Raw genomic sequence first — 27,551 nt, 5'->3', positions numbered from 1 at the left:
TGTCAAATCTTGATGTAGGCTCCAGAGTGAAAAGAAGTGAACAGGATGCCACAGTGACTACAAAGAACATCAAAATCGGATTTCCGCTCCCACAGAGGTGAGGGTCAGAAGAAAAGCGCCCAGTTCCTGCACTGCTGTGATGGTTGATGGTGTAATGGTTTAGAACACTAAATAAGAGATGTATCACAGCTTTCTTTCACATACACATGGAATTCGGCAACGATGAATTACTCTGGGGGCAATGATGGATCCTGGGTCTGAGTCTGAGCCCCCGCTTTGGAAAGCTGAAGGCAAGCACTGTGGTAGATGTCATTTCATCCAAACAACTCATCCATGAAACTAATGCAGCAAAGACAAGTCCTTCCGGCCACAGGACCTTTGTACATGCTGGACGGTCTCTGCTTAAAATATTCTGTGCCACTTTCTCTCCATTAAACCCTCTTCATCTTCAGGTCTGCAGTCACAGACTACATCCTCCAGGGATGAACACTTCCTGTGCTCGGCTTTTAGTGCACTCACCGCAGTTTGTAACTGTGTCTTCGTATCTGAGACTTCTCCCTCATTAAAGTGCACGCTCCCTGAGGGCACGCCTAAGCTTGGTACTAAGTGAATATCCATTAAATAAAGAGGCCTGAAAGGTTTTAATGAGAATTGGGAAACACGGCTATGTGTGGTCTCTGGGTTTCCTCTCATCAGCAAATACCTACTGAACACCCTCTGTATCTGCAGAGAGAGGTAGGTAGTTCAGTGTTCTTACACTTTGAGCATGCACCAGCATATCCTAGAGGGCTTGCTGAAACACAGATTCCCAGGCCCCAGCCCTGGTGTTTCTGAGTCAGTAGGTGCAGGATGGAGCGCGAGAGTGTGCAGTTCCGACAAGCTCTCAGGCAATGCGGATGCTGCTGGTCTGGGGCCTACACTCTGTAATTTTCAACCCTGGCCACACATGAGACTCACTGCAGAGCCTCTGAAAATATGAGTCTCTGGGCCCCACCCCAGACCAACTTACATCAGGTCTTTCTGAGGATGCGGGGCCTGGACATTGCTGTGTATTTGTCTCTTGTTAGGTGTTGCTGCTGTTTTGCCTTTTAAAGCTCCCTGGGTGATTCTAATGTGCAGCTAGGCTTGAGAACAACTGACTTAGAAGATGCTTCTGGTGCGAGAGCTGTCTTTAGGGGCCAGGCTCCAGCACTGGCTTGGCCCGCGGAAGCAGTCTGAAAACGTTCTGGGGTATCCAATGCAAAGCCTAACTCACGGCTGCTGGGCCAACTCCTGGCTCACATTTGAAAGGCACATGAACACTACGCAAAAATCACTGAGGATTCATCAGCGCTACCGTGCACAGCAGTGGTTAATCCATTTTGATTGCTCTAAGAATCCTGCTGTATAAATATACTATAATATATTTACCCATTCTCCTGTTGATGGACACTTGGGGCTATTACAAACAGTGCTTCCATAAAATTCCAGTACATAATACTTGTTGAACATATGTATGCATTTCTTGTCGTCAAAGGAAGCCAGACAGAAAAGAATACACGATACTGTGTGATTCCATTGATAGGAAGTTCCAAACAAGCAAAATTAACCTGTGGCCATAAAAGTTGGTGGTACTCGGGAGGGTGGGTGCTGAGTAGGTGGATGCGTGGATCGAGGTGGCTGGTAATATTCCATAGTAAATGTGGGTGCTGGCGTCCTAGATGTGTTCACACTGTGATCATTCATCCAGTTGTACTCTTGAGGTTGGTTGCTTTTTTTGTATATTTATTATGTAGTTACATGCCCTGTTAACGATGTTTTGGTCAATGACAGACCACATATATGACAGTGGTGCCATAAGATTATAACGGAGCACGTACAGAAACCTGATCTATGGCATTTGAAATTGGCATTGCAGATCAAATCGGGGAGATAACTGAGATTCAGTAACAGTGCTGGGGCATTTGGTTTTCTACATGAAAAAATATACAAATAAATATATATGCATTATCTAGGTTTGTGTAAGTACGCTCCATGATGTTCACACAATGAAATCGCCCAATGACGCACTTCCCAGAACATATCCCTGTCATTAAGAGATGCCTGATTGGACTAAATGTGAAAGAAAAAAAAAAGTTTATCGGAAACAACTGGCAGTGCAGGGGCGGATGCACTTCCATCCCGCGGCCTGCAGGGGGCGCGGCAGCTTCATGATCTCTGCTCACCCACGCGGCTGCTCTGGTCCACGGGAATCCGACTGGCCAGGCCTCCGTGAAGTTTCCGGGCGGTCTGCAGAGCAGCAGATACTCAGAGCTCACAGGCAGGTGTGCCGGGAGGAGCCAGGGCACGGCTGGGCCACACTACCCCACCCTTGGCACTAGCACCATGGTGGGGGGACGAGGGCTGGAAATACCATTCTCAAAAGCTCTCAGCTATCCCAAAGTAATTCTTCCTGAAAGAGCTTCGTATAGCAATGCCAGGTTCCCAGGACTCCTCTCTCTGCCTCCCCAAGACCCGGCATCCAGAGGAGGTCACATTGCAGCTATGAGTAGGGGCAATCTGGGTTCATGTCTTGGTTCCAGGTGACCCTGCGCAAAGCTCTTAACCTCCATTTCCTGTTCTGTAGAGGGGGCAGGTGATACCACCCACCTCATGGGTTGCAAGGAGGACTTAACCAAATGAAGCCCGTCCGTCACTTAGCCACGTCTTCCTTCGGATGTAATCGGTAGCTGTGGTCCTTCCCAAAATGAACGAGATGAGCCTAAGACGGGGGCCCATACCTGTCCCACCAGCACTGTGTGGCCACAGACAAAAGGGGAAAGTAAAAGTCAACCATTCTCCATTTCCTTAAATCCATCAAGCTCTGTCACAGTAGAAGCTGAGGACAGGTTCAGACCAGGTCAGTGGCTATAGCTCACAGGCCTCTGACAGTGGCCGAGGTCAGTCTGCCGGCAGCACGAAGACAGCTGTGGAAATAACAGGCCAGGCCTGGGTATGACCTCCTTCCAGATGCTCTGGGCTGTGAGACATCCTTGGATTCAGCACTAAAGGTGCCAGAAAGGTTGGCAGCTACCTGGAATGCCCAGGCCTGCCGGAGTGAAAAAGACAGCTTGGGAGTTCAGACTGAGCTGCACATCCTAGCTCTGGCACAACATTAGCTGTGTGACCCTGAGAAGCTATTTGCCCTCTTGGAGAGAGAGCTATTCCTCAGCAAAAATCAACCATCTTTAGGACTATTGGCAGGGCTAAGAGAGGTCATCATGTCAAGCACCGGGCACGCCCCTTCCTCTGGGTGGCTCTGAGCTCCTGCAGTAATAATGGCAGCAACAACAATACCACCAACTAATACATAAGGACTTACCCACAGCATGGCGGCCCTGGGAAAAGACACCAGTATCCCTATTTTACAGACAAAGAAACGGTCCAAAAAAGGCAGGACAAGGACATCATCTTGCCCAAGGTCATACAGCTGGGAAAGGCTAACAGATGAACTTCAAGTCTATCCCGTAGGTTCTTTTAACCTACCTGACTGTATTGGAACTTAAACCAGTGTCTCAGAGCCCAGCCCTTTGACGTGAGCCCTGGACATGAAGGATGTTTATGCCTAATTCTTTGCCCTTCATTCTCCTGCCAAGGAAGCTAATAATTCTCAGTTCACACATGTCGTCTGCCCTTCATGTGTAAGCACAGGGTTAGCCACAGCCAAGAGAGGCATGAGAGGAGAACAGGAAGAAAATCTGCACAAAGCCAACTGCGCCTAGGAAATCCTATCATGCAGAAATGCCCCAACCTTTCCTCCACTGTCCACGGAGCCTTAGTGTCAGGCAAAGCTGCGCAAGCAGGGTCTAGCACGGCTGCTTACTTGCAGTGTGAGTGCGGGCAAGCTGGGTTATTTCTCTGTGCCTTGGCATCCTTATGTATGAAAATGCAGATAGTACCAGGAAAGAATTTAACAGAACACGTGCTAAGACTAAATGAGATATGTCTAAACTGCTTGCTAGAATACTGACATGGAAGTTGGCACTCAACTTATGGCTACTGCATCACCGCCATCACCATCATCTTCCATCATCATCACCATAATCGTCCATTACCATCACCATCACACCCCCACCACCATCATCTTCCATCATCATTATCGCTAATATCTTCCATCACCATTATCTCCCATAACCATCATCTTCACCATCATCACCATAATCCTCCATTACCATCACCATCACACCCCCATAACCATCATCTTCACCATCATCACCATAATCCTCCATTACCATCACCATCACACCCCCACCACCATCATCTTCACCATCATCACCATAATCCTCCATTACCATCACCATCACACCCCCACCACCATCATCTTCCATCATCATCACCATAATCCTCCATTATCATCGCCATCACACCCCCACCACCATCATCTTCCATCATTGACATCACTGATATCTTCCATCACCATCATCTCCCATAATCATCATCATCTCCATCATCTGCCATCACCATCGTCTTTCATCTCCATCATCTTCCATCATTATCCATCATCATCACCGTTATCTTCTATTATCATCACCACCACCAGTACCACAACCACCGTCATCAACACCACTATTACCTTCCATCATGATTCCACCACTGTCTTCACCATAATTGTCACCTTCTCCCCACCACCACCACCACCACCACCATCACCATAAATCTCCATTATCAGTACCATCACCACCGTTACCACCCTGATCGTCATCACCATCATCATCACTCCCACCACTATCATTATTTCATTTCAGGGAGATAATGCATATGAAGGGCAAAGCATAATGAGGGCAAGCAGAGGGATGACAAAGCTTCTCATGCCTAGAAGGTAGACATGAGCTCCACCATCCTGGAAGACATAACCTTTAGTTGTGCCTTGCTTCTTAGCTTTCATCTGCTATGGTCTCGAGTACATTAAAGCATCCCAGGGATAGAAATACAGGTCTCAAAGTCCCAATTTCCTCAGAACACAGCCTCTGCACCTTCAAGAACAGAGATCAAGACCAACCAACCTTTCCAGACTTGAGTTTCCTGCAAGAGAGAAAAGGACCCAAGTCCTCACCCTCAGGGTCCACTCAATAATCTAGGGTGGCCCAGAGCCAACTCATGCTGCCAGCTCCTGCAAGACCTGAGACTCTCAGATCATCTTTGGTTCCCTCTTCCTCTCTCATATTTTTTCATCATTCCCCCATTCACTGAAAAACAATCACACATCTGCTCCATCACAGACTCTGTGCTAGGAACTCAATAAACGATAAACAACAAGATAGTTCTCCTGCCCTCAGGAATCCTTCAGTCCAGTGGGGCAGCCATACACTAGGCAGATAATTATGTAGTGACAGCTATAACGGGCCCCAGGAAGAACAAACACAGGGAGCTTGGATGGCATGGAATGGGGGTCAGACATAGTCTGGAGAACTCCAGGAAGGCTTCCTTGAGGATGTGAGATCTACACTGATCCCTGAAAGATGAAAAGGAATTCTCACAGATGGAAGAGGGAGATATTAGGCAAAAAAATTCTGGGAAGAACAGTTTGTGCAAAGGCCTTGAGGGTATTGGAGGGAACGGAGTCTCCACTGAGGCGAGCATTGAGGACGAAGGGAACGAGGTCTGAGACAGGCTGTCAAGGTGAAAGGGCTTCTGACATGGCTGGGTCTTACAGGTCAAGTAAAGGAGTCTCAGGTTTTATTCTTAAATCTCCAGTAAGCTATTAAAGAAAAATTTAAGTTGAAAGAAAAAAAAAAATAACCACTGAGCTTTATCAGTGCTTGCTCCATGCTCAGAAATAGATTGCTGAGTCTTGATGAGTGTCTTCTCCACCTCCCAGGAGTGGTCCGAGTGGAGCAGGATCGTGAGTGGACCCGCATTCCCACATAGAGAGAGTACAAGAGTGAGACCTGATGGACAAGCCAAGCTAACAGGGGAAGACAGAGATGTCCTGGCATGTCCCCGTGCAGAGTATCATTTCCCCCAGATCCAGAAGACCTGTCAGATAACTGGCAGGTGGAGATTCCAAACACCTGCTGTCACTGCATAGACCTTCTTCCATCTGGCTTCCCCATCTGCCCATGCCAGGGGGTCCACAGTCAAATCAGACTGCTCTGCACAATGACGGAGTTGAATACTGACGTCTTCTGGGAGAGCAAGTCCTCACTGGACCTCTCGGCTTCCCTTTTCTTGCTTGGAAGGCAAGACATCCAAGCTGGACGTCAGATGGAGAAGAGGAAGCAACGTGGAACCCCCTTGTCCTTCCCTTCAAACGTTCTCTTCTTCGTGGGCAGTTTCAGGACATGAGATGACCCTTGATGGAACGCTAAAGTTGTCTTTCACTTTGGCAATACTGCAGTCAAGGCTCCATCAGTGGGACTTTGTAAGGGAGGCAGTCTGAATTGAAGAGCCTTTTTATAGGGTTTTAAGTGTTATTACTTTAAGGAATGACTGGAATAAAGCAGTTCTCAGAGGAAGTGCTTCAGGGGAGAGAAAAGAATTGTCAAAATTAGAATAAATTATTGGGAAGCAGGGAGAGAGGAGACGAGCTCATACTGAGTTCTGACTAGGAGCTGGCTGCTTTGCAGAGCCTGCCTCTTAATTCTGACAATAATCTTATGATGTGGGAATGATTATCATCTCCATTTTGCAGATGGAGAAAATGAGGTTCAGGAGGATAATAGCATCCTGAAGATCATGGTGTTCCGTAACGGAGAAGGAACCTGATTGCGTATCTATCTCAGTCTGAAACCCATGGTCATTCTTGTGCCCCCAGACAGGGCACACACTCACAAGCACTTCTGAAGTTCTGGACGGTGCTTAAGAAAATGCCCTGAAAGAGACCAAGGGTAACAGAATCTCACAGTCAAAAATGTGGGCTTCAGACCCGGGCTGCCTGGGCAAGTTATTAGCCTTGGTAAGCCTCAGTTTCTTTTATCTGTGAAATGAGGACAATGGTGCCTTTCTCCTTGAGTTATAATGAGGAATAAATATTAAAATCCACTTATGTCCCTAATTACGGTACATGGCGTTTATTATGGGTTTCATGTATGTTAGCCATTGTCACTGTTACTGTCACAGTATATCATCATGTATCTAACTGTGGTAGACAACTTCTAAAACGGTACCCGATGATTCTACGTCTTGGTATTCATGCACTGTAGAGTCCTCTTCACCTCAGTAATAACTGAACTTACTTTTTTGTTTCTGAGACAGGGTCTCTGTCACCTAGGCTGAGTGCAGTGGCATAATCATAGCTTACTGCAGCTTCGAACTGCTAGGCCTATGGGTGTGTGCCACAATGCCCAGCTAACTTTTTTACATTTTTCATACAGACAAGGTCTCGGTATATTGCCCAGGCTGGTTTTAAAGCCCTGGCCTCAAGCAATCTGCCCGCCTCAGCCTCCCAAAGGGCTGGATCACAGGCATGAGTCAGCGTGCCCAGCCTGACTTATTTCTAGTGAAATGAATGAAGCAGAGGGAATGGGGTGTCGCTTCCAAGATTAGGTTATTTTTAAAACATCCTGTGGCTTCTGACTTGGGTGCCCTCTCTCACTCATTTGCTGTAAGAGAAGCCAGCTGCCAAGATGTGAGCTGCCCGCTGGAGAGGTTTGTGTGGCAAGCAACTAGTATCTCTAGCTGACAGCCAGAAAGACATGAAGGGCTCTGTCCAGCCAGGCTCATGGGTGAGTTTAGAAGCAGATCCTCCCCAGTCAGGCCTTGAGTGAACTGCAATTCCAGCTGGTACTTTTGTTTTTTGTTTGTGTTTTTGAGATAGGTGTCGCTCTGTTTTCCAGGCTGAAGTGCAGTGGCACAATCACAGCTCACAGGCTAGTCTCAAACTCCTGGGCTCATGCAATCCTTCTGCCTCCACCTCCCAAAGTAATGGGATCACAAGTCTGAGCCGCCATGCCCAGCCCTGGCAGGCATCTTGATTACAGCCTGTGAGAGACTCTTAAAACAGGGAACCCTGCAGAGCCATTGCACAAATCCCCACCCGCAGAAGCCATGAGATAATAAATGTCTGTTGTTTTAAACCACGAAGTTTGGGGGTAATTTGTTACACAGCAATAGATAACTAATACACTCATCCATATTTGTATTCACCCAACAGGGCTTTGCTTTATCAGCAGATCAGAAGGCGAATTTCAGCTCCAATCCCAACTACAGCATTCGAAAAGACAAATTGGCATATCCAGAGGTAGCGAGTTCACTGTATTTCACACTTCGAAACGCGGAGCCCGACAGCCATGGCAGCTGGGATAGACAGGAAGCTATCAGTCTACAAAGTAAAATCAGAAGGGTGTGGAAATAAGACACAATTAGATCTGGAAGGAGCTTTAGAATTCCAAAGCAACTCCAGTTTCCATCTTACAGATGGGAGAAAAAATGCCTAATAAGGTTAGTCAAGCAATATTTCCTCTGGGGGCAAGCGTGGGAAAGAGCAGCAGTCAGACGGGCTGAGACCAAGTGTGTCTTGATCAGCTAATGATGTCTGCCAAGAGCACAGAAGAGCGTGAAGTGGGGGTGCGTGCCACATGTCTGCCGTCCTTGCTACTGGTGCTTCCAGAACTGCAGAAGGAAAAGTGGCTCTGTCCCACTGTGGAAACCCAAGCCATCAAGGACCCTGGACTCTGAGGATGAGAATATCTGCATCACCCCCAACCCAAAGACATGCTTTATAAAATGCTTTCAGGACTTCCCCACCCAGGGCTACAGATGGGATAGAAGGCACTCTGTGGGGTTCAAACTCTGTGACATGCACGTGTTTTGTTGACTGTGATAGATGACAGTTTGTATCTGTCCTATAAAGTCCCCACTCAGAGAAAATTCAAAGGGATAGAAAGAGAGACTTCTAACCCATAAGCTGCTTAGAGTCTCCAAAGAATAAGGGTTCTTTCCTTTTCACTTGCCCTCAAGGATCTGGAAAATATCCCCCTCCCAGAACAGGAAATGAATGCCCCATTTTATTTACATCAGGTTGATGATATGCTCCTCTCCCAGGAAAAGCCATTTGCCCAGAGGCAATACCCAGATAGCCCACCAGCACCCCTTCTTTGTGCAAAATAGCAGCAGGTTTAGAAGCAAGGATGGTAGGTACAGAGCACATAACACTGCCCCCCCCCCCACCATTCTCTGCCTCATGCCCCTGGCAGGCATCCTTAATCAATCAAGACATTCCTTCCTAATGAACCTGAATGCGGTCTCAGAACCTATGTAAACACAGCACTTCAAGCAGTCCCCACAATTGATCGGCATCAGCATGAAAAATTAGATTTGCATTAAGTGCCTGCTTTGTCTTTCTTCCTTGCTCAGACGCTGACTTCTGCACCAGGCGGCCCTGGCTGTCTTCCCTACCCAAGCTTCACCCATGAAAAGTTGCACCTCACCAGCCAGCCCCACCTGGGCTGGAAGAGGCAGGAGAAACAGCCAAACATACGTCTTCCCATCTTCCCCTTGGGCTGGAAGGCAAAGTCCCTGCCTCCCAGTACCGAATGGTGTGCATCACACTCCTTCAGCTGGCAGGAAACTGATGACGAGTGCCATCCCGGTCTGTAACTGGGGAGATAAGAAGGCCTGAGCCGCCTGACCCCAGATACTGTATGGCTGATCTGAACCAAGAGGTCATAAATCCCGGGACTTGAAAGATTGTGACGATGATAAGTGATGGCTCATGTGTTTGTCACATGATTCGCGATGGTGACAGTCCCTCCTGTAGGATCCTTACGTGGACAGGGTCCCTGTCATCGCTACCTAAAAAGAGGCTGTTACAGACAGAACTGTATTCCCCCAAAATGCGTGTATTCAAGTTCAAAGTCCCAGTACTTCAGAATATGACCATATTTGGAGACAGAGTGTTTAAAGAAGTAACTAAAGTGAGATGAGGCCGTTAGGATGGGCCCTTATTCCATCCTACTGGCATCCTTTGATTAGGACACAGACACACAGAGGGAAGACCACGTGGAGACATGGTAAGAAGGAGGTCATCTGCAAGCCACAGAGAGAGGGCTCAGAAGGAACCAACCTGCTGACACCTTGGTCTCAGGCTCACAGCCTCCAGAATGACGAGAGAGAGCAGCTCTGCTGTTTAAGCCACACAGTCTATGGTGCTTTTGACGGCAGGCCCCGCAAACCAATCCAAGAGCTGACCATGAAATTTTAGGAAAAGTGAGGCGCCTGCTGTCTTCTTTCCCAGGACAGGACAAATGGCCATGATCAAGCATCTGTGCATCACGTATACATTAAAGAAAACAGCACAACTTTTATAGCTTCATGTCTCAAAAATACAGACAGGTATTAAGAAGAAAACAAAAAACGTTCCAGGAACTCACTACCGTAATAAACTCTGCTCGCACTGAAAACACACTGGGTTAGACAATTCAAATAGTAATGAAAGATACAAAAGGCCCTGTTCTCCCAGTCCATCAGCCCAGCCCATTTTAGTTTCCAATGGCTTTCTTTTTTTTTTTTAATTGCATTTTAGGTTTGGGGGTACATGTGAAGAACATGCAAGATTGTTGCATAGGTACACACGTGGCAGTGTGATTTTCTGCCTTCCTCCCCCTCACCTATATCTGGCAATTCTCCCCATGCCCTCCCCCCCCAACTCCCCACCCCCCCACTCTCCCTCCCCTATTTCCCTCCAACAGACCCCAGTGTGTAGTGCTCCCCTCCCTGTGTCCATGTGATCCCATTGTTCAACACCCGCCTATGAGTGAGAACATGCAGTGTTTGATTTTCTGCTCCTATGTCAGTTTGCTGAGAATGATGGCTTCCAGGTTCATCCATGTCTCTACAAAGAACACAAACTCATCGTTTTTGATGGCTGCATAATATTCCATGGTGTATATGTGCCACATTTTCCCTGTCCAGTCTATCATCAATGGGCATTTGGGTTGGTTCCAGGTCTTTTCTATTGTAAACTGTGCTGCACAAATGTCCAATGGCTTTCTTAATTCCTTCTAGAAAATTCCAAGCAAACAGGTCATGGGAATCAACAACAACCCCAACACTGTGCTGGGGTGAAGATACTCAATTGAAGACCCCAGTCCTGCCTTGGATGACACCAGCGTAATGAGGAAGCCACACATAAAAAGAAAAATCAACTCCACACTTTGTGATATGGGAAGTGCCCCCGCAGAGGTTGTGAAGACCAATCTAAGCGCAAAGAACAGGAACAAACTAACTCCTTCACTTCCAACAGCAAGAGTCTGAGTATTTTTAGAGCTAGTAGACTCGGGTGGGGTAACAGGCACTCACATTCAGTGTTCCGACTGTGTAGGTGGCTACAACCTGCATGAATGCTCAGACTTTAAACGGAGCATTCTACCTCCAGGGTATGCACTCCATGGATTTCCCTGCAAAATATGACAAGATATGTGGCAATAACGTTTCACTGAAATATTGCTTCTAAGAGCGAATCAGTGGAAACAGCCCAACTGTCAAGATCAAACAGGTCATGGTACATGCCCATGATGACATATTATGCAGCCACTGAGAAGAAAGACACAGAACTGTTTCTGCTGATCTGGAAAGGGCTCCAAGATACAAGAGGAAGGAAAAATATCAAGTCACAAAAGAGGGAGTTACAAATGGTCACTCTGGTATTAATGTTTAAGGCTACATGTTCACGCTCACATACACACTAGCATAGCCATGGGTGAATTTTCTAGAAATAATTAAGAAAGCCATTGGGAACTGAAATGGACTGGGCTGCTGGACTGGGGAAATAGGGCATTTTGTACCTTTCGATACAATTTGATAAAACTTTCGATTTCATTACATAAAAATGTAGTCACAGTTTAAATGTTGGCTTTGTAGAGAGACTTCCTCCGCCCTCATTATCTTCTATCATGGCGTCTGTTTGATTTCCTTCATAGCCCTTATCAAATTTTGGTGCTGTCATTTGACTGGCTTGTTGCCAATCAAATGACATGTTTGCTGTGTTTGCTCTCCTCTCTGTCCCTAGAACAAGCACAGAGAAGTCAGGTGATTTGCCTGAGGCCACACAGCTAGGAGAGGGTACAGATGGGATTTGAACCTCTCTGATTCCAAAGCCATGCCGAGGACTGATACCAGAGTGGCCAAGCATTTTTAGCGGCAGCAGGGTTTCTTCTGGTACTGAGTTCACAGAACGTTTTTTGGTTTCTTCTTAATACTTGTCTGTACTTTTGAGAAAGGAAGCTGTAAAAGTTGTGTTGTTGTTTTGTTTTGTTTTTAATCTATACATGATGCACAGATGGGTGAGGTGTTTCTGGGTGTGTAATAACTGTGGGTGTGCTTTTATCTCATCCGCTTAGGGACCTTGGAGAGAGATTAGGAGAAAATCCCCCACTGGCTTTGACCCCTGGTCAAAGGCTTCAAGACACGTCATTAGTGATTCTACAGAGCGCAGCAGAGATTCTTTTATGCATCTCTGGTTGAAAGAAAACCCAGATCACAAGTCATTCTGTGAATCTGAGATAGCTTTCCTCTCTGGGGAGGAGACCCGCCACCTGAGCCTGTGAGCCACCCTGGACTGGAGCCCAGCAGGGCTGGATGAAGAACACAAGCTTCTGACCCTGACCGGGAGAAAGACATGCCTGTAGGCAAGGGGAAAGGTAAAGCTCTCGACCTCCGGAGGGGTGGGCGGGAGAGAAGGGAAGGACCCTGGACGCTGAAGACCCATCTGCCACTGCATCTGAGCAAAATGCCTGGTGGCAAACAGGAAGCAAACTGGAGCTCAAGGAACATTTCAGGGAGTCCAAGGACATGCCTGTCCACCACGAATACAGGTAGCAGGGCAGAAGTAATTTTTTTTTTTTTTTGAGATGGAGTTTCACTCTTGTAGCCCAGGCTAGAGTGCGATAGCGCAATCTCAGCTCACTGCAACCTCTGCCTCCCGGGTTCAAGCAACTCTCCTGCCTCAGCCTGAGTAGCTGGGATTATAGGTGCCCCCTACCACACCCAGCTAATTTTTGTATTTTTAATAGAAACAGCATTTCACCATGTTGGCCAGGCTGGTCTGGAACTCCTGACCTCAGGTGATCCATCTGCCTCAGCGTCCAAAAGTGATGGGATTACAGGCGTGAGCCACCACACCTGGCTGGGGAGAAATAATGTTAAGGGAACAACACCCCAACTGCAGCTCAGCCTTGGCGTGGCTTTGCAAGGGAGGCCTTTGGAATCAAAGAGAATTCAAACCCCATCTCGACCTTGTCCTAGCTGTGCAGCCTCAGGCAAAGCGCCTGACTTCTCTGTGCTTACAGTGTTTGTTCTAGGGACACAGATGAGCAGCAAACAGGGCAAACACGTCATTTGATTGGCAGCGAGCCAATCAGATGACAGCACCAAGATTTGACAAGGGCCATGAAGGAAATCAAACGGAGGCCATGACAGAAGATAAAGAGGGCCAAAAAAGGCTCTCTGCAAAGGCAACGTTTAAACTGTGGCTGCATGTTTATGTAATGGAATAAGCCATCTCTCACCCCTTGTGGCAGCCACGGTCCTGGACGGGAACAGATGGCATGTTCAAATTAAGATAATTTGTGAGGAAATTAATAAAAGGACTATTCATAAAGGTATGGGCAGGGGGTAAGGGAACCACAAGTTATAATCTGGTGCCCTGCAGCTAGTGATAGTGAGGGTCCCAGCTCTGCCAGACCCACAAAGAGGGTTGCCTGACAGCAGCAGAGATCTCAGCTTCGGAGCATAGCAGCCCATGGGAGGGAGCAAGGCCTCTACATACCCTCTTTTCTCCTCCCTCCTCTGGTAACACACTATGGCTCCCTATTGCCCAAACCCAATCAGAAACCAGTGGGCAAAGGTGCCTGGTGCCGCTGTCTACACAGGAAAGCCTTCCAGGGCACAATGAACGGTGAAGAAGAGCGGAATCTTGGTCTGTAGTGGTAAGCAGATGCTCCCCATTCGTTCCCCTTCTGCACATCTGAATCTCAGGCTGCTGTATTAGAGTCGGTAGCACTTCTAATCCTGATTCCATAAGGCCAATGAGAGTTACCTTGTATGTGTTTTATGTGTATGTGTTTAATTCTAAATGCTCAATGATTTACTACAGCCACATTTCTTGCAAGGGGCTTTCACTGTCTAGCGCTTTAGATGTTCCAGGTAATCAGTAATGCTGCCGCTCTGACTCCAAATTAAATAACTGCACATTTATTACCCATTACTGGAAGCACACCAGGAACTCCCCCTCCAGAAGTACAAAACCCCATGCTCAGAGCCTTCCTTCTCCTCTGCTAGCCCACTCTTAACCGTCTGGCACCTTGGATCGGACAGCATGAATATCATCCAGCTTTTAGAACTCAAACTCCCTTTGCTGGTCTAACCTAAATTGGGATGAAAAATGCCAAGGCTCGGAAATTTACTCCGCCAAGCTGAGCCCTGAGGGAGGGCGTAACATTTGGCTGTGGAATCGGGGAATGTTTGGCTGCTTCTTTGTCATCTGCTCCTCCAAGGGAAGTGGGGGAACATAGAATTTCAGCTCCATGGTTTGTGGATCCCCTGCTCCCTCCCTACAGAGCCGCAAAAAAAAAAAAAGGAACGATCACCTAGAAGTGGGGAGTGAGGTGGGCCTCTGTGATATGTAATGAGAAGCAAGGAGAGCTGCATTTGGGGCTAAGCAAGTTGAGCTTCACATCACGCCCCTTCTGTCTCAGCTAATGAAAAATATCATGCTAAGGGGCCAGGGAAGAACAACAGTGTCTGAACCAGAATCCTCCTTCAGTGATCCCACACATCATTTTGCAAGTCTGCATTTCTAGGGGGTATTTTCTGTGACCAGGAAGCTATAAAGCACCCGTAAGAAAAATCCATCCTAACATACACATGCATCAGAGGAGAAGAGAAACTGGCATGATATGCACCCCAACCTCCAGATAGGAAGCTTTGTAATCAGGGTAAGCAGCAAGATACTGACTACGGATCAAATACTATCTAGACAGAAATTAGAATGAACCCCATTAGTTGTCCCATCCCAACTCAGCTTCTTGCAGATTAAGAGAAACAGCCTGTTCAATTGCTTCAATCACTTATGCAAAGTAAGATCGTTTCCCAAATTGGAAATGACAGTCTGGGCCACCTGGTAGGAAAGGCAGCCTGTCCCCAGAAAGGGCTGAGCATTTCTCTCCTAGCTCCTTGGGTATTTGCTTGGTCATCAGACAATCATAATCAAAATCATTACCCCCTCTCCAGCACGATCACCATCATCCATCTGCCAGTGTAGCAGGGTGTTGAGCACAAGTTTTCAGTCCCCCTGAAACCAGCTCTAAGGCCTGTGGCTATGGAAAAAATATAGGCACGAGGAATATCTTCAGCCTGGGCAACATAGCAAGACCCCGTCTCTACAAATAATTTTTAAAATGAGCTGGATGCAGTAGCATGCACCTGTGTTCCAGTTACTCTGGAGGCTAATGCGGGAGGATCGCCTGAGCCCAGGAGGTCAAGGCTGCTGTGAGCCATGATTGCACCACCACACTCCAGCCTGGGCAACAGAGCAAGATCTGTCTCAAAAAGAAAATCAACCAAATGAAAAACCAAAATAGCTTATCAATGTGTGTTTTCTAAATCTGTATGCACAGATAACATCAGTTACAAAAAGTTTAATACATGCTATCATGGCTAGATGGAGAGGTAGACATTTTTATTAGAATAACTGGGAGAATCAGGTTGAGAACAGTTAACTTGGAGGGCTGCCTGGAAGAGGCAACACTCCAGCCATCTCGAAGAAAGGATTTATGCAGAGGAAACAGGAGAAACTTGGAAGTGAAAGGTAGGGTCTGCACAAACCCTAGAGGCACCCCAGAGGCAGGGAAGGGAGGTGGTGGTTTGTGCAGAGATAAATTAGAAGGCATCCATGGAGCAAATAATATTAAACATATATCTTATCTTCACCAAGTAAACACCAGACATTACTCAAAACACGATTTACCTCACTTTGCTTAAACTCCACAACTACCCAGTAAGATGGGCACTGTTACACCTGTGAATGCCAGGGCCGAGCTTCCAATCGAGGCAGTTGTCTTCAGAGTCCACTTGCTTGACCACTACATGAGTGAGGAATGAGCTCAAGGTCCAGTGAAAACAAGGCCAATGAGTAGGCAGCACGACTGTTTCTGGAATAATGGAGAGTTTTGTGATCACATGGAGGCAGGAACAGCAGCCTCTGCCTCTCCAGTTTGGAGCTTATAAGAAATGTCACGTTCTACTCCAGATTTACTGAATCAGATTCTGCACTTTATTATTTTTTAACTGACAAGTAAAATATGTCATATATTCATGGTATATGACATGATATTTTGCGATATGTGTACACTGCAGAACAGCTAAATCAAGCTACGTAACATACGTGTTGCCTGATCCTGCATTTTAACAAGGGTGCCCGGGGGCTCTGTCTACACATTAAAATGTGAGTGATGCTGGTCTCAAAGTCTGGGGTCAACAATGTAAATCTAAGACAAGAAGGGGACCCTCCGGGTGGAAACGGGGCAGGCAGGAGCCTGGATGAGCTGCTTGGTGTGAATACATTTTTCAATGCCGTGTACACTTGGCAGCAGTAATTCTGACAGAGGAACAAAACAGCCATCGTTAAGAGCTACAGCCGCACTTTGGAGGCCAAGGCAGGAGGATCACTTGTACACAGAAGTTTGAGGCTGCAGTGAGCTATGATCGTGCCACTTCACTAGCACTCTAGCCTGGATAACAGAGCAAGGTCTCGTCTAGGGAAAAAAAAAAAAAGCTACAGCCAGGTCCAGGCACTCATGGGTCTGCCACTTCCTCAGACATGTGGCTTTGGGCATGTTATGAAATCTGAAACACCACCTTCACCATTTGAACAGTGGAAGCAAAGGACTGGCTCCTCCCTGGGTTGTCACAAAGAATAGGTGAGAAATTCTATATGTGGTACTTAAGCACAGCACCTATTAACCCTCCACATAAATACTACCTATTACTATACCCATGTCAAAATTATAAATTATTGACATTAAGCTGGCTCCGAAGGTTCTGATTACAGTTGACAATGCCTAGGAAGACGTTGGAAGAAGGTGCAGAAAAATGCAAAATGCAGCTGAGCTAAATTTCCTCGTCCTATCTGGACAGAATTTAAGTTGTCATTTCATTCTCGACTTTGAATCTTAGAGAAACATGGGTTAGGGCAGCCTTTTCAGAAGCACTTCAAGGCTCAACTTAAATCGCATGTAGAATTAATAGCAGGATGCCTACCTTCAAATCAGCAGGTAAGATAAAAGCAAATTTAACAGACTCTACAGAGCAAAGAACAGAGAAAACAAATGAAGCAGCAAGGAGAGTCATTGTAAGAAATAATTTTTTAAATGACAGAAGATCAAACATATCTATTCTGGCAAATATATTTGCACTAAATTCCTCTACTAAAAGACTAGGATTCTCAGACTGGCTGAATAAACAAAATCCATCCATGTGCCACCTCAAGAGACACCTACAACAAAATGAAATTTTACAAAATGAAGCATGTCTAGGCCTACCCATGGCAAACAAAGAAAGACTGGAGAACAATGCCGGTTTCAAAAACCCAAAGCAGGAAGCATCAGACATGCTCAAGATGGTCATTTTCTATGAATAAAAGGTTCAATCCATAGCCAATGCTAGTCAATAAATAGCCTTCATGAGTCAGATGGCATGGGCTCAGAATATGTACAGCACAACGCTTGGCCAGTACAAAGAAAAATGAACAGAAATCCACTAACTCTAGGAGATCCTAACCAACCTACCTTCTAAGAAAAATAAAGAACCCCATGCTCCCTCATGCTTATAAAATAAATAAGGTTTGTCACACATAGAGCATGTCTTCACAAACGTCCAAGGGGTATTTTTTAAACACATGTTAATGAACAAGTTAAGCTTTAATGAAGTCCCTTCAGCAGGTTCTGTAAAGTCTACTTTCTCGGCCTTATGTAAGTGGAAGTTCATTTTTAAATTGTATCGTTGCGACAAGTTCCTAATGCTTAGAAGTTCATAAGCACCTGACTGATGCTGTAGTTGAATAACAGGTAGGGTTTGAATAAACCAAGATTGAGTAATTCCAAGGAAATTCTTATTTGCTTTGGAATATGGTCACAAACTCAGGAAAATGCAGCCAGACTTGCCCATTTGTCTGTCTGTCCATCCGTCCATCCACCCATCCCTTCACCCATTTATCCTTCCTTCCTTCCATCCATCCATACTCATCCACCCATTTACCTGCCCATCTATCCATCCACTATCCATCCACCCATCACCCATCCATTCATCCATCCCTCTACCCACTCTTCCTTCCATCCATCTACCCACCCACCCTTACATCTATCTTTCCATCTATCCACCCCTCCTTCCTTCCTTCCATCCATCTACCCACCTACCCGTACATTTATCCTTCCTCCCACCCACCTTCCTTCCTTCCATTCATCCACCCATCCAACCACTTACCTTTCCATCCATCCTTCCACCCATCCTTCCATTCATCCATCCAATCATTCACTCATCCTTTCATCCATCCATCTATCCATCCACCCTTCCTTCCTACCTTCCTTCTATCCATCCACCCACCTACCCTTACATCCATCCTTCCATCCATCCACCCTTCCATTCATCTTTTCATCCATTCATCTACCCATCCTTCCACCCGTTCATCCTTCCATCCATCCATCCATGCAGTGTACATCATCTACTCTCAACTAAGTACCACACAAGCTGCTGGGGATGGAAGAAAACCATGAGGCACTGCTTACTAGGAATGTTACAGACACAGAGCCATGCGAAAAATAACGGATAAGTAGAGAACATAATTAAAAATAGGTAGGATGATAAGAAATGAGACATCACAGTGTAACAGGAGTAATGAGGTGTCAGGGAAGGTCTGTTTCTCACCCGACAAATATTTATCAGATGTTCCTTATATGACATGCCCAGGAGCTATCACAGTGAATGAGACATATTTCTTAGGAAGCATATATTTCAGTGGGAAGAAATCACGTAAATAAACATGAGAACAAAAAGGAGTATTATTTCAGATCATGCTAAGTGCCATGGAAAAGATAAAACAGGGAATGGAAAAGGGCATATATGGGCCAGGACGGTCATCGAAGGCTCCTCGGGAGGACGGACGTTGGCTCTGAGAGCCTCGTGGACCAAGGCAGGGGCAGAGGCGATGTCAGAAAGGTGACTGAGGCCAGCTCATGTCAGTGTCAGGCTGTCTGGATGTAGCCTGACAACAAGAGGAAGCCTTGGGACTTTAAGTAGGAGTTTCATGTGTTTCTGCTTGAGCCCCTAAGACACCATGAGTTCCTCTGGGAGCCAGACACCCTTCTAAGCCAAAGTTACCTATGCAGGCAGGCATGCAGCTTCCATGGAGGATCAGAAGGCAACTCCTGCTCTAATTACGCCGGTAATTATGAGCTGACACTTGCTGAGCAAGAAAGAACATTCCTTCTGTTGGGAAATGATCACTGGGAAGCGCCTCTCAAACAGGGAAGGCGCTGTGCATTTACAAACAGCTGATGAAAGAAGGTGAGACCCAGTCCAGACGGGGAGCACAGAAATCACTCTAAGAAATAATTAAGGAGCCCGGAAGATGAGGAGAAGATTCATTCCAGCATGCATACGGACCCTCCTGGTCCCTAGGGCAGCATTAACAAGAGCAAATACTCCCCAGTCAGTCCGACCAAGATTTTAATCCCTGACCTGTCTGTGGTGAGCTGGGAGACCTGGTAGCCTGGAACGGTGATTTGCCTCTCTGACCCTGAGGCTCCTTGCCACGTGCAAATGGGTTTAATAATAATCTTTCTTGCAGTGGGGGTGGGCGCACAGCACTGGGAGGATTACATGCGATTGCGTTTGTAAGGTTCCTGGAACACAGTAAGTGCACAAGCAATGCCAGGCCCTCCTCTGCAGGCTTCCCTGTGCCTCGTGGGTAGAAGCTCTGGAGTGGGGAGGAAGGGAAAGAGAACAAAAGGGAGGGCGCTGCCAACCACAGAGGTTATTATGCTCCCTGGCGATGCTGGAAGGCAGGGAGAGAGCCGTCATAATAAGATTCTCACCCCATTTTCCGTGTGACGGCAAATAACAGAGATGAGAAAAGAGCATCCGTCAGAACTCACAGAGAAGGCAGACAAGGCAAGGAGATCAAAGGAATAAATCCATCGCAATCTGAAAAACAGCCTGCCTGCTTTCATCTGTCTGGGAGGTGACGCAAGGACCCACACTCCAGCCAAAAACACACTTTATTCCACCCAGACTGTGCAGAGCAGGGCTGAGGGCAAGGCAGCTTCCAAAACAGACCCCTTGGGGATAATACATCTTCTCCTTGGTCTGGCCACATCTTGCCAGGACCTTGATCCCCACTCCAGGCTAAGCTCTAGAAATATACCCCTGCCAGGGAGATTTATCCATTTTAAAAGGTCAGAGAATTACTGTCACTGAAGCTTGGGCACGGAGCAGGTGTAAATATTCCCGAGGTCCCACGAGTGCTTTATCATACTCAGCAGTGAGGAAATGGGGTAAGCTGGGCCTTGGGGAAGTTCCTTCCCAGACAGACCACGTAACTACCCTGGTGCCTGGAGAGACAGGGAGTTCTCTGGGGGTGGGGACCTACGTGCCCATGCCACCTTTATCACCTTTTTCTCTCTCTCACCTGGGAAGGGTCTCATCTCCAGCTTCCTGGGCTGCCAGCAATGCCAGGGACCTGGATCCTCCCTGTCCAGTTTTACAGAGCGTCTCTCAGAGGGAAAAAGGACCACTCAACAGACTCCCACCTCAACCCGGTCACTGAAATACGGAGAAGGCAGAAGTGCAGGCCAGTTAAAAAACAACCATCGCCTTAACGGTAGAGACTGGATCACCTGTTTTCCAATATGCTGGTTCCTGAGCCTCTCTTCAGAGAGGAATGGAATACCATTTCCTCAATAGGAATTCCCATTTTCTCACATCCGACTAAGAACTTTTCAGCATCTCAAGATGCTCTGGGGACTGTGTGGATCTGGGAAAGCTGGAACTGTAACGAGGTTTTTAAAAATAATCAGGCCTGGCACAGTGGCTCACGCCTGTAATCCCAGCACTTTGGGAGGCTGAGGCGGGTAGATTGCCCCAGGTCAGGAGTTTGAGAACAGCTTGGCCAACATGGTGAAACCCTGTCTCTACTAAAAACACAAAAATTAGTCGGGCGTGGTAGTGCATGCTTGTTAATCCCAGCTACTTGGAAAGCTTAGGCAGGAGAATCACTTGAACCCAGGAGGCAGAGGTTGCAGTGAGCTGAGATCGCGTCACTGCACTCCAGCCTGGGTGACAAGAGCGAAACGCTGTCTCAAAACAAAAATAATAATTAATCACTGCACTGGTATGAAAAATGCTGATGCTTTCAGGAAGCCCGGAGAAGCCTCCAGATGTAATCGGAGGGTTCCAGGCTGCAGAGACAAATAGACCAGGGTTCAAATCCCAGCTCTGCCACTTACAAGCTGTGTGACTATGGACAGGCTACCTCACCTCTCTGGGCACCTGCTTCCCATGGTAGAAAAAGACAGATGATGAGACCCAGTTGCTCAGGTGCTACAGGGGTTTAGGCTGATGGATTATTGTATGGCTCCTGGCTGATGCCCCCTGAATCATTATTATTTGGTTAACTTGCTTTTGTCAGCCCTGAGATATGAAGAGAGACTGAGAGACACAGAGAAAGAATGTGTGCATGTGTATCTGGGTCAAACACCCTATCAACAAACCAACTCAATCAAATGGCCCAGCAACTGCACAGACTTTCCAAAGTTTAGACGTTAAGAGGCTACAGTGGGAAGACAGGGCATACCACGGACCAGGAATGGACACACTTGGTCCCTCTAGATGAGAAGAGCCTGTCTCCCTTTCCCTCTCCCTCCTACCTCCTCTTTGCCCAAGCCCAGTGCACAGCCTAGAACAAGTTACCCAGGGCTGATGTTCCACATGCATGACGGCGTGGTGGTTGGAAACATAGGCAAAGGTCGGCCTTGAAGGCTTCAGACCTCGGCTCTGTTCCTCACTCTGGGAACTCTGGGAGAAACCTTGCTGAGTCTGTTTCCCTTTGTTAAAAGACGGTGTCAATCTGGCAGCTCCTTAATAAGTTAAACAGAATTGCTGTATGGCCCAACAATTCCACTCCTAGGTAGATACCCACAAGAACCAAAAACAGGAACTCAAACAAGTACCTGGACACAAATCTTTATAGCAGCATTCTTCACAACAGACAAAAGGCAGACACAACCCAATTTTCTATGCCTGGATGAATGGATCATCAAGTGGTCTTGCCTTACAATGGAATATTATTCAGCCATAAAAAGGAGAGAATGCTACAATATGAACAAACCTCAAAAACATTAAGCTAAGTGAAAGAAGCCAGACACAGAAGACCACATACTATATGATTCCGTTTATATGAAATACCCAGAAAGGTAAATCCGCAGGGGCAGAACACAGATTCACCACTGTCACTGGCTGCGGGATGGAGGAAGGAGGGGACGTGACTGCTTAATGGTCATGAGGTCTGCTTTGGGGGTGATGAACATGTTTTGGAACTACATAAAGGTGTGGTGGCACGACATTGTGAATGCGCTAAAAACCACTGAGCTGTTCACTGTAAAATGGCTAACTTCATATTATGTGTATTTCCATTATAAATTGATTGACAAGGAGGGAAACAATGGCACCCTCACTCAGGCAGTATAGAAAGAAGTGATGAACACATGTGAATAGGCACCTGGGCTAATTCCTGGCTGGTTCTAAACCCCCTCGAACACTTTGTTAGATGCTTCCTTGCTTTGTTGGCTTTTAACAGAGCCCACCTCCCAAACACCCAACTAGTCCTGAAATGACTTCTCCACCCGTGGAATGTGCCAGGGGAAGAGCATAGGTGCCGGGATAATACTCCCCACAAAGAAAGGGGACTCCGAGAAGCTCCCGGCACTGTTAAGTGCCTGAAGGCAGCTGCACCTGGGAGAACTCCTCTGCCATCTGCTCCATACTCTCCAAGGCAGCAGAGAGGAGGTAACAGGCAGGTCAGAGCTTGCCCGCTCTAGTACCTGCTTCCCAAGAAAACCTCTACTGGCCAGATACAGCCATCCCCACCAGGTCCTGCAGAAAGCAGAGTGGTTCAGGGTGACCACAGGATGGGCAGACACATACCAAGAGCACAGGCAAAGATATAAACACCTTCTGTTTTCAGTGCCCAGCCCTAGAAGCTAGGATTGAGCTAAGAGACTGGGCGGGAAGCCAACAACAGAATAAGTAGTGACCTCTATCCTGAGATGGATCCAATCTCCCAGGATCTCGAGACTTCTGACTATGTTTCTGATAAACCAGTCAACGTCAACACAAAGGTCAAGCGAAAGGTAGCTACTCAGCATAACGTTTTCAAGGTTCATCTAAATTGTAAAATGGATCACTGCTTCTTTCCTTTTTATGGCTGCATGATATTCCACGGCATAGATAGACCACATTTTATTTATCCATTCATCCACTGATGGAGCTATTTCTCCTTTCTTGTTTCCACGAATAATGTCACTGTGATGATGTGTGTCCATGTGCTTGTTTGAGTACCTGTCTTCAGTACTTTTGGCTATATATGTAGGAGTGAAATTGCTGGGCCATATGGTAATTCTACGTTTAACTTTTGGAGGAACTGCCAAACTGTTTTCTAAGTAAAAGAAGCCAGACACAAAAGGTCACGTATTGTATGATTCCACTTATGTGAAAAAATTCAGAATAGGTAAAACCATAGAGACAGATTGCACGCTGGTGGTTGCCAGGGACTGTGGGGAGAGGAGAACTGGAGGGGAGACTGCTTAATGGGTACAGGGCTTTACTTTGGCATGATGAAAATGTTTTGGAAGTAGAGAGGTAGTGATTGCACAACACTGTGAATATACTAAGTGCTTCTAAATGGTTCATTTGAAAATGGCTAATTTTATGTTATGTGAATTTCACCTCAATACAATTTGTTTGTTTAAAACGCAGCTACACAAATTCTTCTGCCCGTAACTGGCAGCCAACAGGAAGAGCCTGGGGAAGGATGGACAGTAACAGGGATGGGAGGAGGAACAAGAGTGCACGGAACATGCCCTAATCACCGCTCAAACGACAGCAAGAATAGATTCCGCCTCCCACAAAGCCTCCTTTGCCACTTAAACCATCTCCAATCCACTCAAGGGCCAGCCATATGATCCTCTCCAATCCCATTACAGAGGAAATTTACATAAGTAATAAAAAGATGCTGTCTTGACACTAATCGTGGGGAAAAAAATTCTTGCATTTGTATTAATTTTCTTTCTCAGGTTTTAATTGAAGAGTGGATACAGCATCGTGGGGAAAATAAAAATCTTACTTCCTCTATCCAGGGCCATGTAGCTTCATTAGAAATTACATTAGTTCCTCATTAAGCAACAATAATAACATAGAGTTGAAATCGATTTTAAAAAATGCATTGCCCCAAGGTATAGATCCGTTTGGTTCAATTACATTCTTACATGGCCAAGCTCTGGTACCTCCAGTGCTAATAAAATTGTGGCATAATGCCAGAATGTGGGCTTCCTTCACTCATCTTCAAAGCTCAATGATGAGTTATAGGCAAGCCCTCTCATCATCCCCAGTAAGAAGCTGTTTAAATGCCCACCCACTGCTCAACCCTGGCAAAACTGACTTCATTTCTGGAGCTCATATGTTTAAGATACCAAGTACATTTGACCTCATGAGCCTTCCCAGATCAATTAGTAGTGACTGTCTTGCTAAGGGATGAACTGTACTGTGGTTGATTACAGATGTCTGTCCTGGGCAGTGAAGTTGCAAGGCAGTGATGCAAGATCTTTCCATTGCTTTCATTTCCTCCAGACTTCACAGTCAGAACAAAAGGAGCACTTACCTGACCCTCGACCAGGTTGTATGGCAGGGACAGTAGATCCTGCATTAAAAAAAAAAAAGAGAGAGAGAAGAAATTGGAACAATTGCTTTTGCTTTGTTTTTCTCTTAGATTTAGAAAAGAATGTTTTATTCACTCATTCTAAAAATGTCCATTGAATGCCTAATGTGTCAGGCTTGTTGTAGGCTGTTTTTGACCACAAATAAGATGACAAATCCCTGCTATGGGACAGAAGGGAGATGGGGAGAATGTGGCAAATAAGGAAGCTAATAAATAACTATTAATAATAAAGATCAGATCAGAGTGGTAATTCCTATGATGACTGACGTCACTCATCTTAATTCCTAAGATGAGGGACGGAGTGGAGCATGACGGTGCTACTTTTGACTGGGGGGTCAAGGAGCACTGCGAGTGGAATGACAAGAGGGAGACTTCCATATGGAGGGGTTACAGGTCACACGCCCTGGACAGGCAAAGGGGCAAGGTCCAGCAGGCAGCCCAGAGTAGCCAGGACCATCAAACCGAGTGACGGGAGAGGCAAAGAGATGACGTCAAGGAGGCAGGCAGGGACCAGAGCATATCTAGCCTTGCAGGTTGAGACACAGAGTTTGGGTGTTTTTCTAAGCAATATGGGAAACCACAGGAACGTAACATTTCTTTCTGAAAACACCCCAGCTCCTGAGCTAGGATTCCTAGTGGCACTTGCAGAAACCCTCGCTGCCTCGAAGAAGACCTCGCTCTGGGAGTACTATCTAATTTCAGGCCCCCAGGAGTTGAAATGCCACCTCCTCCCCCACCAGGATCTGAACTCAGCCAAGCACCTCTGTTGGGTCAGACCCCCAACTCCTCCCCTCACCAAATGTAGCTCCCATAGGGTAGATCAACCCACACACATGCTCCCCTCGGTCTCAGAAGACTGGGTCAGTTCCTTGCACAGGAAGGACCCTGGCTTAGTCAGAATGGAAAGGGCCTGTTGCACAGACACTGTGGAACGTGAATCTGAGCCCCAGCCTGCCCCCAGCCAAGCATATGACTCTTTAAGCCAAGAACACCTTCTCTTTCTTTCTCTCTCTGACCTAAGCTTATGTTTCTGCCATATTCCAGAACTGGGCAAGATGATTTCCCACAAGTGGGAGAAGATACCATAGCTCCGCTTTTTTCTTGCCAAAAGTTCAGACCTGGCTTTCAGGGTCCCCATGGACTCTACCAGCACTTCCTCTTCCTTCCAAGCCAAGGACATTCCCCCAATACCAAGTGGTCCCAGCAAGGGCTCCAATGCAACAAGGTGCCCTGGGAGATTACCCACTGCAGCACCATGAAGATAGGGACCAGATGCACCTCTGCTCTGCTGCCCAAGGCCTCAGGCACAGCAGACCTGGCCATTCTGGAGAAAGTCACACTCAACGCTTGCTGTCCACCAATTGCTGGACACCAATTGCTCAGTCTCAGATTCCTCAGCCTACTTCACAGGGTGGAGATTCGATGAGGCCACGCATGCCTGGTCCATGGAAAAGCATTTAGCGAAGGCCTGAGTGTTAAGAGCTCTTATTACTATGCTTGTTCTAGGTCTTGGCGGAGCCCATGGCCATGAAATTAACAATGAACATGGGCTAGAGTGAGTCAGCTCAGTCTCAGCTACATGAAGAGGGGTCCTGAGGGGCATGACTTTGACCTACAGACACAATTTGGAAATAGGTAATCTGCAGAGCAGACGCTGGATACACACCTGGAGAATGAGGTGCTTCTCCCAGCCCTGTTCAAAGGCTGTGTTTTAAGCTGAACTGCGCCCCCGCCCCACAAGATTCCTATGTTGGCAACCCCAACCCCAGGACCTCTGAAGGTAACTGACTTGGAGACAGGGCCTTTAAAGAGGCGACTGAGTTAAAACCAGGCTGTTAGACTGGGCGCTGATCCAGTCTGACTGCTGTCTTCGTAAGAAGATGAAATTCGGACACACGCAGAGGTGTCAGAGACGCAGAAGCAGAGAGGAAAGGCCAGGTGAGGACGCAGCAAGGAGACGGCTGCCTGCCAGGCAAGGAAAGGGGCCTCAGAAGAAACCAATCCTGCTCTCACCTCGATCTTGGACTTCTGGACTCCGGAACTGAGAGAAATAAATGTGCTGTTTAAGCCACTCCATCTATACTACTTTGTTCTGGCAGCCTGAGCTAACACACACACCCGGGCACGCGTGGCCTTTCTCTCCCCTCTGCTAGGTGCAAAGGAGAGGGCTTGTGGTTCTCAAGGAGGGCCCTTCCCTCCTCCCAGTCTCCAGACCTCTGTGCCAGCCCAGGCGGGTCTCTGCCCTCAAGCTCCTAAAGGAGGTGCCTGCCGACCAGGATCTGCACACAGGGGCTGAACAAATACAGATCTTCCTCCTGGGCTCCTAGAGCCAAACCTCCCCAGCCCCTCCTCCATCCACCGCACCTCCCCTTCACGGTCTCCAAGCCCTCCTGCTCTATTGCCGCCTTTCTTGGGACTCAGAAACGCGCCCAGAGCTCACCACATTACTAACCATACAGCTTTGTTTTCTTTGCTTCTCGCCATCTGCTCTGCAGAGCTGAGCTCAACGCCGGAGACCTGATGGGGCCCAAATGGAGGAGGCCCCTCCTGGCCCCACAGTCTGGGGAGGAGCATACTGTACTGAGACAGCTGCAAAAATGCACGTAAAGCT

At 47.0% G+C, this 27,551-nt stretch overlaps 1 protein-coding gene across 1 annotated transcript in view; it reads right to left on the bottom strand.

Annotated features, from left to right (window-relative positions):
- The window catches only part of RBFOX1 (RNA binding fox-1 homolog 1), a 2,532,432-nt gene that overhangs the window by 2,270,570 nt on the left and 234,311 nt on the right, over window positions 1-27,551 (bottom strand). Inside the window, 1 exon segment of the mRNA XM_032257864.1 lies at window positions 24,884-24,922. Coding sequence (XP_032113755.1) covers window positions 24,884-24,922 — 39 coding nt within the window.

Source organism: Sapajus apella, unplaced genomic scaffold (genome assembly GCF_009761245.1).
Source record: "Sapajus apella isolate SASKATOON/1434 unplaced genomic scaffold, GSC_monkey_1.0 scaffold99, whole genome shotgun sequence".
NCBI classification, from domain to species: Eukaryota; Metazoa; Chordata; class Mammalia; order Primates; family Cebidae; genus Sapajus; species Sapajus apella.
The sequence above is the reverse complement of the archived record's forward strand: the minus strand, read 5'-3'. Positions and strand labels throughout refer to the sequence as shown.